At 34.2% G+C, this 16,552-nt stretch overlaps 1 protein-coding gene across 1 annotated transcript in view; it reads right to left on the reverse strand.

Annotated features, from left to right (window-relative positions):
* Positions 1 to 8,582: 8,582 nt before the first annotated feature.
* The window catches only part of atp2b1a (ATPase plasma membrane Ca2+ transporting 1a), a 38,720-nt gene continuing 30,750 nt past the window's right edge, over positions 8,583 to 16,552 (reverse strand). Inside the window, 4 exon segments of the mRNA XM_056368311.1 lie at positions 8,583 to 11,843; positions 14,646 to 14,735; positions 15,351 to 15,370; positions 15,373 to 15,538. Of these exon segments, the coding sequence (XP_056224286.1) occupies positions 11,457 to 11,843; positions 14,646 to 14,735; positions 15,351 to 15,370; positions 15,373 to 15,538 (663 nt within the window). The 3' untranslated portion in view covers positions 8,583 to 11,456.

Below are 16,552 nucleotides of genomic sequence, written 5' to 3' on the forward strand. Positions count from 1 at the left end.
GTTATGCCTTTCTATACTATGACGTTTTTATGCCATGCTATAGTATGTCGTTTTTTTCCACTTTTTAAGTCTTACTGTACTAGAGGTTTTTCCCCTTTTTTCCTTACTATACTATGTCGTTTCTTTTTTCACTTTTTAGGCCTTACTATACTATGTGGTTTTCTTTACTTTTTATGCCTTTGTTTACTATGAGGTTTTTATGTCTTACTATCTTATGACTTTTTTTCACTTTTTATGCTATACTGTAGTATGTTGTTTTTTTTCACTTTTTAGGCCTTAATAAACTATGACGTTTCTTGACTTTTTATGCCTTACTGTACTATGACGTTTTTTGACTTTTCATGCCTTTCTATACTGTGACGCTTTTATGCCATACTATACTATATCGTTTTTTTAACTTTTTATGCCTTTTTATACTATGACGTTTTTATGTCTTACTATTGTATGACTTTTTTTCACTTTTTATGCCATACTATACTATGTGTTTTTTTTTTTGACCTTTTATGCCTTTTTATACTATGACGTTTTTATTTCTTACTATCGTATGACTTATTTTCACTGTTTATGCCTCACTTTACGATACTCTTGCTATCGTATGACTTTTTTTCACTTTTTATGCCTTTCTATACTATGACGTTTTTATGTCTTACTCTACTATGTCTTTTTTTTTTCACTTTTTAGGCCTCACTATACTATGTCTTTTTTTTTCACTTTTTAGGCCTTAATAAACTATGACATTTCTTGACTTTTTATGCCTTACTTTAGCATGTTGTTTTTACGACTCTTTTTGCCTTACTATACTATGACGTCTTTTGACTTTTTATGCCTTACTGTACAATGATATTTTTATGCCTTACTATACTGTGAGGTTTACGTGACATACCAGATCATAACACACATATATACATACACTTTACTAAAACATACATACATTTAATACTTTCCTTCTCATATACATCCAGACATGACATGAATACTTAAATGCATACATACATACATACTACAATTCATACATTCTTCAGACGTAAAATCTTTTATTTATACCTACTTGCAGACATACACAAATGTATTCATACATGCATACATACATGTGTATTGTTATTTATATGTAGACATTCTTTGTGACATAAGACTTTTATTCATACAGACATGTAGATACATACATTCAGTCATACATATATACTTTTTACATGCATACGGTCAGACATACATCAATCATATTATTATTCACACATAGATACATAATTTTATGCATAAATACATTCATACAATTATCTGACATACTATACTATGATGTTTTCTTATGGCTTATGATACTATTACGTTTTTTATGCCTTACTATACTATGAAGTTTATTATACCTTACTATACTGTGACGATTTCATGACGTTTTTTGTTCCTTGCTATACTATTACGTTTTTTTACACCTTATTATACTATGATGTTTTTATGACATTTGTTACGCCTTATTATACTATGGCATTTTTTTAAACTTTTTAGGCCTTACTATACTATGATGTTTTTTCACTCTTATGCCTTAATATAGCATGCTGTTTTTATGACTCTTTATGCTTTACTATACTATGTCATTTTTTTTACTTTTAATGCCTTACTTTACTATAACGTTTTTTCACTTTTTATGACATAGTATGTCGTTTCTGTCACTTTTGAGGCTTCACTATACTATGAAGTTTCTTCATTTTTTGCCACACATTACTGTGTCGTTTTTTGCACTTTTTAGGCCTTACTTGAATATCACGTTTTTTGGCTTTTTATGCCTTACTTTAATATCATGTTTTTTAGCTTTTTATGCCTTACTATACTGTGTCGTTTTTTGGCTTTTTATGCCTTACGTCGTTTTTTCACTTTTTATAACATAGTATGTCATTTTTTCACTTTTTATGTTATAATATACTATGTCGTATTTTCACTTTAAAGGCCATACTATACTATGTGTTTTTTTTTAGTTTTTAGGCCTTACTATACTATGTCTTTTTTTTTTACTTTTTATGCCTTTCTATACTATGACGTTTTTATGTCTTACTATAGTATGTAGTTTTTTCACTTTTTTGCCATACTATATTATGTGGTTTTTTTTCACTTTTTAGGCCTTAATCTACAATGACGTTTTCCCTTTTTTTATGCCTTTCTATACTATGACGTTTTTATGTCTTACTATCGTATGACTTTTTTTTACTTTTTATGCTATACTATAGTATGTTGTTTTTTTTCACTTTTTAGGCCTCAATAAACTATGACGTTTCTTGACTTTTTATGCCTTACTGTACTATGATATTTTCTGACTTTTCATGCCTTTCTATACTATGACGTTTTTATGTCTTACTATCGTATGACTTTTTTTTCACTTTTTATGCCATACTATACTATGTGTTTTTTTTCCACTTTTTAGGTCTTACTGTACTATGTGGTTTTTTTTCACTTTTTAGGCCTTAATCTACAATGACGTTTTCCCTTTTTTATGCCTTACTGTACTATGACGTTTTTTTTACTTTTTTTGCCATACCGTAATACGACGTTTTTTTTTACTTTTTTTGCCATACTATAGCATGTTGTTTTTTTCACTTTTTATGACATAATATATTATGTTGTTTTTTTGACTTATTATGCCATACTATACTTTGACTTTTTTTTTTAACTTTTTTTGCCTTTCTATACTATGACGTTTTTATGTCTTACTATAGTATGTAGTTTTTTCACTTTTTATGCTATAATATACTATGTCGTATTTTTCACTTTAAAGGCCATACTATACTATGTGGTTTTTTTTCACTTTTTAGGCCTTAATCTACAATGACGTTTTCCCTTTTTTATACCTTACGCCGTTTTTTTCACTTTTTATAACATAGTATGTCATTTTTTCAATTTTTATGCTACAATATACTATGTCGTATTTTTCACTTTAAAGGCCATACTATACTATGTGTTTTTTTTTTTTTTTTTACTTTTTTTTCCATACTATACTATGTGGGTTTTTTTTTTAACTTTTTTTTCCATACTATACTATGTGGGTTTTTTTTTTTACTTTTTTTGCCATACTGTACTATGTCGTTCTTTCACATTTTAGGCCTTAATCTACAATGAAGTTTTTTCCATTTTTTATGCCATACTATAGAATGTTGTTTTTATGACTATTTATGCCATACTATACTATGTGGTTTTTTTCAAATTTTTAGGCCTTAATAAACTATGACGTTTCTTGACTTTTTATACCATACTATAGTGTGTAGTTGTTTGTAATTTTTGCAATACTATACATAGTGTCTTTTTTTTTTATTTTTTTAACTTTTTAGGCCTTACTGTGCTATGATGTTTTTCCATTTTTCATGCTATACTATAGTATTTTGTCTTTTTAAATTTTTAGGCCTTACTTTACTATGACATTTTTTGACTTTTTATGCCTTACTATAGAATGTTGTTTTTATGACTATTTATGCCATACTATACTATGTGGTTTTTTTCAAATTTTTAGGCCTTAATAAACTATGACGTTTCTTGACTTTTTATGCCTTACTGTACTATGACGTTTTTATGCCATACTATAGTATGTCGTTTTTTTCACTTTTTAGGTCTTACTGTACTATGTGTTTTTTTTTTTACTTTTTATGCCTTTCTATAATGTCTTTTTTTTTTTTTTTTTACTTTTTTTGCCATACTGTAATACGACGTTTTTGTAAACTTTTTTTGCCATACTATAGCATGTTGTTTTTTTCACTTTTTATGACATAATATATTATGTCGTTTTTTTGTGTTTTTATGCCTTACTATACTTTGACATTTTTTTACTTTTTATGCCTTGTAGTTTTTCACTTTTTATGCCATACAATACTATGTCGTTTTTTCACTTTTTATACCATACTATAGTGTGTAGTTGTTTGTAATTTTTGCAATACTATACACAGTGTCTTTTTTTTTTTTTTTTACTTTTTAGGCCTTACTGTGCTATGATGTTTTTCCATTTTTCATGCTATACTATAGTATTTTGTCTTTTTAAATTTTTAGGCCTTACTTTACTATGACATTTTTTGACTTTTTATGCCTTACTATAGAATGTTGTTTTTATGACTATTTATGCCATACTATACTATGTGGTTTTTTTCAAATTTTTAGGCCTTAATAAACTATGACGTTTCTTGACTTTTTATGCCTTACTGTACTATGACGTTTTTATGCCATACTATAGTATGTCGTTTTTTTCACTTTTTAGGTCTTACTGTACTATGTGTTTTTTTTTTTACTTTTTATGCCTTTCTATAATATGTCTTTTTTTTTACTTTTTTTGCCATACTGTAATACGACGTTTTTTTAAAACTTTTTTTGCCATACTATAGCATGTTGTTTTTTTTCACTTTTTATGACATAATATATTATGTCGTTTTTTTGTGTTTTTATGCCTTACTATACTTTGACATTTTTTTACTTTTTATGCCTTGTAGTTTTTCACTTTTTATGCCATACAATACTATGTCGTTTTTTCACTTTTTATACCATACTATAGTGTGTAGTTGTTTGTAATTTTTGCAATACTATACATAGTGTCTTTTTTTTTTTTTTTTTTTAACTTTTTAGGCCTTACTGTGCTATGATGTTTTTCCATTTTTCATGCTATACTATAGTATTTTGTCTTTTTAAATTTTTAGGCCTTACTTTACTATGACATTTTTTGACTTTTTATGCCTTACTATAGAATGTTGTTTTTATGACTATTTATGCCATACTATACTATGTGGTTTTTTTCAAATTTTTAGGCCTTAATAAACTATGACGTTTCTTGACTTTTTATGCCTTACTGTACTATGACGTTTTTATGCCATACTATAGTATGTCGTTTTTTTCACTTTTTAGGTCTTACTGTACTATGTGTTTTTTTTTTTACTTTTTATGCCTTTCTATAATGTCTTTTTTTTTACTTTTTTTGCCATACTGTAATACGACGTTTTTGTAAACTTTTTTTGCCATACTATAGCATGTTGTTTTTTTCACTTTTTATGACATAATATATTATGTCGTTTTTTTGTGTTTTTATGCCTTACTATACTTTGACATTTTTTTACTTTTTATGCCTTGTAGTTTTTCACTTTTTATGCCATACAATACTATGTCGTTTTTTCACTTTTTATACCATACTATAGTGTGTAGTTGTTTGTAATTTTTGCAATACTATACACAGTGTCTTTTTTTTTTTTTTTTTACTTTTTAGGCCTTACTGTGCTATGATGTTTTTCCATTTTTCATGCTATACTATAGTATTTTGTCTTTTTAAATTTTTAGGCCTTACTTTACTATGACATTTTTTGACTTTTTATGCCTTACTATAGAATGTTGTTTTTATGACTATTTATGCCATACTATACTATGTGGTTTTTTTCAAATTTTTAGGCCTTAATAAACTATGACGTTTCTTGACTTTTTATGCCTTACTGTACTATGACGTTTTTATGCCATACTATAGTATGTCGTTTTTTTCACTTTTTAGGTCTTACTGTACTATGTGTTTTTTTTTTTACTTTTTATGCCTTTCTATAATATGTCTTTTTTTTTACTTTTTTTGCCATACTGTAATACGACGTTTTTTTAAAACTTTTTTTGCCATACTATAGCATGTTGTTTTTTTTCACTTTTTATGACATAATATATTATGTCGTTTTTTTGTGTTTTTATGCCTTACTATACTTTGACATTTTTTTACTTTTTATGCCTTGTAGTTTTTCACTTTTTATGCCATACAATACTATGTCGTTTTTTCACTTTTTATACCATACTATAGTGTGTAGTTGTTTGTAATTTTTGCAATACTATACACAGTGTCTTTTTTTTTTTTTTTTACTTTTTAGGCCTTACTGTGCTATGATGTTTTTCCATTTTTCATGCTATACTATAGTATTTTGTCTTTTTAAATTTTTAGGCCTTACTTTACTATGACATTTTTTGACTTTTTATGCCTTACTATAGAATGTTGTTTTTATGACTATTTATGCCATACTATACTATGTGGTTTTTTTCAAATTTTTAGGCCTTAATAAACTATGACGTTTCTTGACTTTTTATGCCTTACTGTACTATGACGTTTTTATGCCATACTATAGTATGTCGTTTTTTTCACTTTTTAGGTCTTACTGTACTATGTGTTTTTTTTTTTACTTTTTATGCCTTTCTATAATATGTCTTTTTTTTTACTTTTTTTGCCATACTGTAATACGACGTTTTTTTAAAACTTTTTTTGCCATACTATAGCATGTTGTTTTTTTCACTTTTTATGACATAATATATTATGTCGTTTTTTTGTGTTTTTATGCCTTACTATACTTTGACATTTTTTTTACTTTTTTTGCCTTTCTATACTATGACGTTTTTATGTATTACTATAGTATGTAGTTTTTTTCACTTTTTATGCCTTACTGTACTATGTGGTTTTTAACTTTTGATACCATACAATAGTATGTAGTTGTTTCTCTTATTTGCAATACTATACTAAGTGTCTTTTTTTTTTTTTTTTCACCTTTTAGGCCTTACTGTACTATGATGTGTTTTCAGTTTTTATGCCATATTATACTATGTAATTATTTCACTTTTTAGCCCTTAATGTACAATGATGTTTTTCCATTTTTATGCCATACTATAGTATTTTGTCTTTTTAAATTTTTAGGCCTTACTTTACTATGACATTTTTTGACTTTTTAGCATGTTGTTGCCATACTATACCATGTCGTTTTTTTCCCCATTTTTAGGCTTCACTAAACTTTGACGTTTTTTATACTTTTTATGCCTTACTATAGCATGTTGTTTTAATGAGTCTTTATACCATACTATAGTATGTTGTTTTTTTCACATTTTAGGCCTTCCTATACTATGATGTTTTTTCACTTTTTATGCCATAATATACTATGTCGTCTTTTTCACCTTAAAGGCCATACTATACTGTGTCGTTTTTTGGCTTTTGATACCATACTATACTATGTTGTTTTTCCATTTTTTATGCCTCACCATAGTATTTTGTTTTTTTCTCTTTTTTGTTGTTACTGTACTATGACATTTTTTGACATTTTTTTCCCTTATATAATATGACGTTTTTATGCCATACTATATTATGTAGTTTTTTCACTTTGTAGGCCTTACTAATAATGATGTATTCATTACCTTCTTTGCCTCATTATATTATGTAATTTTTTTATAACCTTTTATGTTTATTTCATTTTTATGACTTTTTATGCCTTATTGTACAATTTGGTTTTATAAATTTCTATGCCTTACTATACTATGCAGTTTTTATGACTTTTTATGCCTTATTATTCTATGTTGTTTTCATAATTTTTTATGCCTTATTATTATTATGTCATTTTTGTACATTTTTCCTCCTTATTATAGTTTGCCGTCTTTATGACGTGTTTTGCCCCTATATACTATGGCATTTTATGATGGTCTTTACGACTTATTATCCTATGATGTTGTCATGACGTTTTTTACACCTTACTATACTATGACTTTTTATGACGTTTGTTACTCCTTATTATACTATGGTATTTTTCTGATTGTTTTTATGCTCTATTATACTATGTTTTCTATACCTAACCACATTTTGACGTTTTTATGACGTTTTTTATGCCTTGCTATACTATGATGTTTTTTATGCCTTACTATATAATGACGTTTCATATTCCTTACTATACTATGACGTTTACGTGATGGTTTTTGTGTGTTACTATACTATGACTTTTTAATTACGTTTTTTATGCCTTATTATGCTATGTGTCATTTTTTTTGTGCATAGCTTGAAAAAAAAGGAAAAAACAATGGTTGGCTGTTTCATATATAACAAAATAAACAGAAAATCTGAGTCTTCAAATTTCCTGAATTGCTGACCTGCTGTAAACAAGCCTGTGTCACCCCTGCACAGTAGTAAGAGGTGGCCTTTTTAGAGGAGAGACAGCTGTGGAAAACATTTCCAACAAAGCGTCCATTGTGTAAGAGTCACTGGCAGCTTGCATAGATGAAGTTACCTTCTGTATGTGCCTTACAGATGAACCAATCTTAACACTGAACTCAAAAAGTGTTCTGAGAGAGGGATAAATCTGAATTCATCTTATCACAACCCATTATCATTATCATCACTGCTCACAAAGACAGTAGTTATAAACTTGGATCAGCTGTTGTTTGCAGAGGACAAACCAGTTAGACAGGAATAGAGATTGTAGAGCAAGTGCCCTTACCAAGTTAAGATAAAAGAGGCAGTTTAACTTTTAACAAAAACCACCTCATCCTTATTTATACTCATAAACAAACAGTTACCGGGAGTTCAATGTATAGATTTGTTTACAAAGAATGTTAGTTTATAGTGAATTTAACCTTTAATCTTGTTCATTAGCTACAATGGTTACAATACATTTGGAAAGTTATGCAGTGAAGCTATGCATACTCCTTTGTGAGAAAAATCACCCTTTCTGCAAAAATGTTTGCTAGGCGTCACTGTAGAAATGAGGGATTTTCAGCTCTGCAGCATTCACCTTTGATCACAGTATTTACATCCCATAACTACTGCATGATGAATGAAAAACATGGCCCTGCAGTTAGGCTAAATACATTTTTTATTTTTAAAAACCATACACATTACTCGACAAGTTTCAAATGTAAATCCAATCACGATATCCATTTAAAATGCTCAAGATAAACAGACATGAAGTACTTTTATTTCCAAATGTTAAAAGATAAAAAAATAATAATCCATAAAACAGATGGAAAAACATTCATTCCCATTACAGGAAGAAGCTACAGAACAAACTCCTCATATGGATTCCGCTTGTCTTTTCAATTTCTCACTTTATATGCAATCCTAGCTGCTATTTTGTCATCTGTAAAACAAGGAAAACAAACTTATTTCCTCAGAGAACGTTGTGATTTAACATTTTCACCTCCTTCCCCTGTCCACGGCCTTTCAGGCGGAGGCCGCCAGAAGGCTGCAGGAAGAATCTGCAGCCTGCTGCCGGAGACATCCTGTGTGGTTGACAAGCACCGTTCCAAACATTTAATTAAGTAACAAACTAAAAGAGGCCTGTTCTCTTTCACACCATTTGCACCCTGAGATGAATATTCCAGAACAACACACATTTTAGTGGCCAAAACCCTCCCCATATAACGTGATTGGTGTCAAATCATCCAAAATTTGTTTAGTACGATGAAAGGTATCATCATTATCATAAAAATACAAAGGTACATTTTTTTTATCATGATTTGTATCAAAATTATTTTTCCCCAAGGAACGCTAAGAAATAAAGTACCCTGTGCAGATAGATACCAGTGTATGCCTAGTCTTTATTCTTGAAAAATGCACATGTCCAATTCTTTAGCGTTTCCAGTACATCAGGTGTCAAAAATATTTTACAAACAAATCAAATTCAGCAACATTGAATCAAGATGAAAGAGTCTTATGGACAGGGCTGAAGAAAAAAAAAAAAGAAAAAAGTTTTTTTTCCATGGTTTTTGATTTTTAAAAAGGTCAACAAACCAGAACTCGGAGGAGTAAAACTACATTTGAATAATGAAAATAATTCACTTGCTTTTGACCAAGACAATGTTTTACTATCTAAATACACAAAGTCTGAAGTTAAAAGGTTTTTTTTTATAGATTTCTTTTAAATTAAATACCTTTTTCTATGCCTGAGTAAACAAATGTCAGTATTGTACATTGGCAGGGGGCTAACGTTTTGCTGAGAGAAACAAAAAAACAAAAATGCACCAATTTAAAAAAAAAAAGAAGAAAAAAAAAAAAGACCAGGATCCATATTTATCAAGCATCCAGACAGAAGTCAGTCCTTACAATCCCAAAATTTGAAGAATGAGGCTTATTTAGTTCTACTTTTAGCTGGAGGAGTAACAGAGTTTAATCTGTGAGGAGTTTCCTGAAGGTGGCAAATGATGGGACCAAGCATCATCTAAATTATTATTGTAGCCAAGGCACATTCACGTTTAGTCTATATGAACTTCTTATTTAAAAAATAAATAGGCGCACTGGTTGAATAGCTCAAAATACAGCACTGGTTTGAAGTCAGCTGGTTGTTTAAAAAAGCTGATGAACTGTAAGTCATTTTAATGCTTTTAAGTTTTGGCAAAAACTAATTTTTAGCCTTAACGTGCATAAATTAGCTCGACATACACCCACAAGTGAAACGGTTTTCTTTTTCCTGCTATTTATCTACATTAGCCTCTTCTGAATGTAACTAATAACAACAACAACAACAACAACAAGAGCTTGTAAAACCACAAAAAGCTAAAAGGAAAACTTTTACTTCCTGCTGAAAGTGACCTTAGGAGGCTTCATAAGGACCTCGTGTCCGACTCTGAGGTAAGACTTTGTTTCCTAGTCCAACTCTCAGCAGGATTCTAGGGCGTGATTCTGAGATGCTTGCTAAATACGGGCCCAGATGGTTTTTCTAAAATCCCTTTAATGAGTGAACCTTTCAACATGTGGAAATCCTCGAACACAACATACTGAATGAAAAGAGAATCCAGAACTCCAGAAGGTTTTGTGCACATGAAAACTATCGAAGAAATGGAAGAAGTAAATATTTATAGCAACGTGAACAGAGGCCCTAATTGTCTTTCCCGTCCCGTCTCTTGTGAAAAACACCTCGCCCAGTGGACCTCTTTTCTATACAAGCCTTAGTGTTTATCGGTTTGGCTAGAAGGTTCTATATTTATCTACAAATATATAACAAATAAAACTTGCAGGCAAAAATAGTTAAGTTTCAATAGAAACACCCTTTTTCCTGAAAATACAGCAGTATCTGAAATAATCCTCTCATTCATTTTTTTCTGTCCCAGTTTTCTGCATCATACATCAGGAAGCTCTTTTGCCTACAAACAGAAAAAAAGTATCTACAAACTTTGTAAACAGACCTGCTTTTTCCAAAAACATAAATAACTCAAAATATTAACAGCCAATGGAGCAGAAATAAGTTTTGAATGAGCAAGGGCCAAAGAGATAAATATACAACACCATTCAGATAAAAGAGAAGCTAAAGGTTCTTTCATCGATCTTCAAGCCAGGAGGAAGACCTCCCCTTCTCAATTCAAATAATATTAATAATAATAATAATATAATAGAATAATAAAAACAGGTCACTTTCAATCTGAGTTTATAATCACCCCTTGTTTACCGAGAAAAACAAAAGTTACCAAGGAGGGAGGGGTGGAGTCCTTGTGTTGCAGTGGGGTATTAATAAGAACCAAAAATAAAAGAAGACCAAAGCATCCACACCAAGCCGTACATTCCTCTGAATGTTTGCTGTTCTTTTAGTCCAGCCCAAGCCAAGCTCACACGTGACTCTGCTCTCCTTCTAGCCCTTCGTCTCTCTTCTCCAAGTGTTCGTTCGTTTTGTCTGAGTTGAGCTCCTTGGTGGGTGGGTAGAAAAGTGGTGGTAACGTGTGGAGCGCAGGGGGTCAGATCAAAGGGAGGTCTCCAGGCTGTGTAGAGGGCTCCCCGGGGCCGAGGGGGTTCCTGATTTGGGAGCCTCTGGGAGGAGGTGGTTACTGCTCTCCACAGCGTTATTGTTCTGGTTTGGGGAGGGGGAGACCGGCGTGGTGGGAGCGACGGTGGTGGCAGGCGAGGGTGAGGGCGGCGTGGGCGTGGTGTTGCGGGGGCTGGCGGAGTTGCGCTTGGTGGGAGCGTCGTCCTCTGCGTCGGTGTCGTCTATGAGGGGAATATGGGGCTCAGAGTCCTCTATCCGAAATTCAGGGTGGGTCATGAAGTTGTGGATCGATGTTCGCGACTCAGGCTTCTCCAGCCCCTCATAGAGGGAGATGGAGCTGCGGAATGCATTCACCACCCGGATCTGGAGGGAGGGAGAAGGGACAGGGAGCGGGAAAGGCACATATTTAGTCACATTCAGTACTGATACGTGTGTTTTGCATTTTAACACCTGGATAAAACACCACAGATAAAAACCTAGGACGTAGGTTTTATTGAGTCAATAATAGGTGAGTTTTAGGGGCAAACAATTATCAGTGAGGGGGGAACTCTCAGAGACACGTGCAAGTGTGCAGTTATTTCTAGTAGTCAAATTACAACTTATAAAACCAGTTAACTGTAAGCTGTCCTTAACCATTTTCTAGACTACGTTAGCCTCAAAGCCACTGTCAAAGTCTATTCTTTAGTTAAATTCAGTCCAGTCTCACTGTGTCACTTCCTGTTTGTCCAAGTCACCCTCTGTCCTGCCAATTTATTTATTCTAGAGACAGACAGACTGTCACTGATTTAAAGCCTTATCCACAGGCAGGCTAAAACCACATGCGAACGCACACAACTGAAGGCATGAGATAGACTTGAAGCATTTAAAATGCATTGCGTTTCAGTATGTTTGACAGCCTGGACTGTAAGCCTGTGTGGAGCAAGTGCAAATTGCAGTATTGGGTAAACTAAAAGTGTTTCTGAGAGATAGGAAACTTGAGTTGCACCCGGTGAAGACAAACCTGACACTTGACTCACTGCTTGCAGCGAAACTATTCTTTAAAGTCATGTAGTAAAACCCTTGGGGTGGGTACAAACCAGTGTCAAACTCAATGCAATGTATGCTCTTTTTGTTTGTAAGTACAGTGGTAGTATTTCACAAAACAATTGGTAGAGACCTGTGTCTGATTAATCAAAATGCAAAAGGGAACCAAGAGACAAGAGAGATGCTGTTCTTTAGACAAGAACACATCCAGAGAGAGAGAGAGAGAGAGAGAGAGAGAGAGAGAGAGAGAGAGAGAGAGAGAGAGGAGAGAGAGAGAGAGAGAGAGAAGAGAGAGAGAGAGAGAGAGAGAGAGAGAGAGAGAGAGAGAGAGAGAGAGAGAGAGAGAGAGAGAGAGAGAGAGAGAGAGAGAGAGAGAGAGAGAGAGAGAGAGAGAGAGAAGGACAGAGGCTGGACACAAGATTTACTGTTGTTGGACATGCTTAGGACAGAGTAAAGAGAGAGAGCGAGAGAGAGACAGAAAGAGGCAGAGGAATAGAGACAGAAAGAGGAGGACAGACAGAGAGAGAAAGGGGTGGTCAGTTTTAGCTAATGTTTGTGGAGTAAAAACAAAAAAGCTGCAGCAGCCAAGCATGTCTACAAGCTGGTATACATGTCAAAAACAGCACAAAGAGAAAAAACTCACAAACGAGACCAGAGACTTTGAACCCATGCAGAGCGCGGCGCTACCTTGTGTTCAATGGTAGTAAACCTTTGAGTATAGCCCATGACACATTTCACAGAATCTAAAGAAGAATATGTGGGGAGTCAGTGGTATTCATTCTTTTAGGGTCTCTTTGGCAACACATTGCCAGGTGGATACATTCTGCCAACAAACAAGTAATCACATAGAAAAAGACTTGGAGGAGAGATGGTCCAGCTCTTTTCAAGAGTGCCTGAAAGGAAAAGTTCAGAGTTTAATAGGGAAGCAGCCGTTGGCCCATAAATGTCAGGAGAGGAATCCCACCTGAGACAGACCTAAATATTACTGTAAGATTGCAGAACTGTTCAATATGCCAGGGACATACAACATTGGATCTGCTGTTAATGTGTCTGGGAAAGTCCCACATGTTTACATTCAAGAGCACAGTCATTTATTCCATTAAGCTGTTTTTAGTGACATCTGTTAGACATTTAAATTCAACTGCTGGTCAGATGGTCTGCCTGGGAAGATCTGAAAGAGAAAAAGAGTCATTGTCAACACGCACACAACAATCCTTGTAAGGTCACGGTCAAGAGGAAATACCACTGTGAAATGATCCGCATCAGCTCTCCACACAGTGATCTGCCACGCTGAACCGACAACTGGCATGGTGTTAAAGCCGCCAGACCTTCCAAACTTATGCATCCAAACACATCAACAAACTAACTGCAGCTATAAGCTGTTTTTGGAGCCTCTTCCCTGCCACCCCCTCCCTCTTAACACCCTCTGTTTTTCACAGCAAACTCCCAGCAGGAGAAGAAGTCGTTATCTGTCCACTGACACCTGGATAGATTTTCCTCACAGAGGTCCATGTCATGGTTTGTCTCTATTGTTTTAGGCCGTGATCATGGGCATATACTCAAAACATTTACCCAGCTAGGGACTAGAGAGCTGCGACACAGACCCATGGGGTGCTGCAGGGGCACAGAGCAGACTGAGGCAGCTGCAGACAAACCTGGTGACTGTCAATGCAGAATGTAATTTTTGTCAAATATTAAATGCACATCACCCACCCCACCCCGAGATAACATTAAAACCTTTCCATTTCTGAGACCAAAGCAGAAGCAGAACAGAAAACATGATGACACAGAGAAAACACCTTGACGCCAGAAGCGACCTGGTTACAGGGTACATATATATACAGCAGTGTTATCGAAGCAATATGGAAGATGTGGTATATTTGGTGTCTTTTTTTTTTTTTTTTTTTTTTGGGGGGAAGAAAACGGGGGAACATTAGGAGAAGCATGAGAGAGTAAAAGTGTCAACGTTAGGTGAGAAGTAGAGTGGAGGAGGAAGATGTTAGAAGAACAGAAGAAATAAAAGTCTCATGCACTAGAGGAGAACACGCACTCACACCCCACAGTGGCAGAAGCGGTGTTGGCGGCAGTGGCAGAAGTGGTAGTAGAAAAGGCTACATGTGTAGGGCTAGAAACATTGGTTACATCGTGCTGTTGTTGGCTGGAGTTGGAGGCCTGCCGCCTTAGAGCCCCCTGAAAGGAAGTTCCACTCTGGAACGCACTCACTACATCCATCTGCAAAGAATCAGACAGCGTGACAGGAGAAAGCCCAGAGGAAATAAAACACAACACAGCCAGAGGAGAGAGAAAAGAGAGAAAAAATAAAGAAAAGGCACCAGTAACCATAGAAAAAATGTCACTTGGAAATTGGATTCAGGCATTATAGTTAAAGAGAGAGGAAAAAGGGGACGGTTGGGTTTAAAGGCACTGATCGGAGGGAGCTCTGACAAAATCTGAACTCACTTTCACTCTTTTCTCTGCAGAATCCTTCCATACTTACAGCTTAAGCCATGCCAATAGTCCTTTAACATTCAGCTTTTCTAGCGTGCTTTCCATCCAATCCAATTCATTTGATTCTCATCAGTACCTTCAAACTAGTCGTGTTTTAGCAGATAGATTCAGACTGAGTCAGAAATAGGCACAGGAACCTGCTTTAGCTCAGAAGCAGAACAGAAAAAATAGAGGAAGGGCTTTTGTTTTTAGGGCACAAGCCATTCTTTAAGAATGCCGAAAGAAAGAACAAAACATAGATTTTTAGCTGGAAGAGCAGTGGAGGGTTTATGGCTTTGGATTCCCTTGGTGTCGGCTGCAGTGTTCGGGTGGTGCACAGGAAGGTCCATAGATTGTTACCTGAGTCTGGATGCGATTGAGCCTCGGAACCAGAGGATCTGGCCTCGGCGAAGCTCCCGTTCAGCATGGTCAATCTCATCCATGTCCTCCAGCTCCTCCAGCTCCTCGTCAGGAATCTCCTCCTTCTGGGTGCCGTGGCCCGCTGTTTTCAAGAATTTTAAGCGGCTGGTGGGTATTGAAGAGATTACCTGGAAGACATCATGATTTACATCAGCAGCACTGTCGGCTAATAATGTGACACTCCTCAGCAAGGGAAAATTGACATTTCATTACAGCGGGATGATCCACATTCCTGGGTACATCGCAGACATTAAGCAGCCAGTGACCCTGAAAATTAGCAGCCCTGCCAAAGGGTTGTTTGGAGACAGTTTGACGTCACCAGGTTTGCTCCGAGTCTCCAAACCGATCCCACAGTGAAGTTACACACTTAATAGATAACAACACCTTCGGAAGTGAGTTACTAAAAGCTGATAATGATGACGTCACTAATCCTAACAAAGTATTTCATCATTTTAAGCTACCAACATGCAAGCTAACTATCTGGTGTTAAATCAGTCACATCAGTTTTAGTCTGCTCAAAAGCTTCCTCCTCCTCCTTACTTGTTTTCCGTCACAATAATATCTTATTATCAATTAATTATATTATGATATAATATCAATAACATCTTCTCAAACATGAGGATTTGTTGCTTTTTGTGTCAAAGGGGATTTTTAAAAGAATATATTTTTAATAGACAAAGTAATTACTCTATTAATTGTGATAACAACCTGCTCATTATTAGATAAGTAAAATAATTGTTAATTGCAGCCCTGCATCATATTTTGAAATGATCCAATGTCACAATGGCTGACCTTAACTGACTAATGTGCTTACAGAACTCAGTGAAGGCAAGTTAAACTTTTCTGATAACCTTTGGGAAATATGGTTTCTGTATTTGCATCATATTCAAAAACAAAGGACAGAAACAACTCTGGTTTGGTATCTGGTATCTGTGTCTTGTTAAAGAACACTTTCTCTTTGATTTGACAAGAGTAGATAATGACATATTACGTGCTCTGCACTGGAGGACGAGTGTGGGCAGTAAGAGCAAACTAGAATTACTTAAAGTCATAACTCTGAGGAATCTTATCCCTCAGTCTCTAACAAAAAGTATAAACACAATTATTTCTAACGACAACAGCAAAAAAACTACAAAACTTTG

The sequence above is a fragment of the Seriola aureovittata genome, chromosome 22 (assembly GCF_021018895.1).
Source record: "Seriola aureovittata isolate HTS-2021-v1 ecotype China chromosome 22, ASM2101889v1, whole genome shotgun sequence".
Taxonomy (NCBI): domain Eukaryota; kingdom Metazoa; phylum Chordata; class Actinopteri; order Carangiformes; family Carangidae; genus Seriola; species Seriola aureovittata.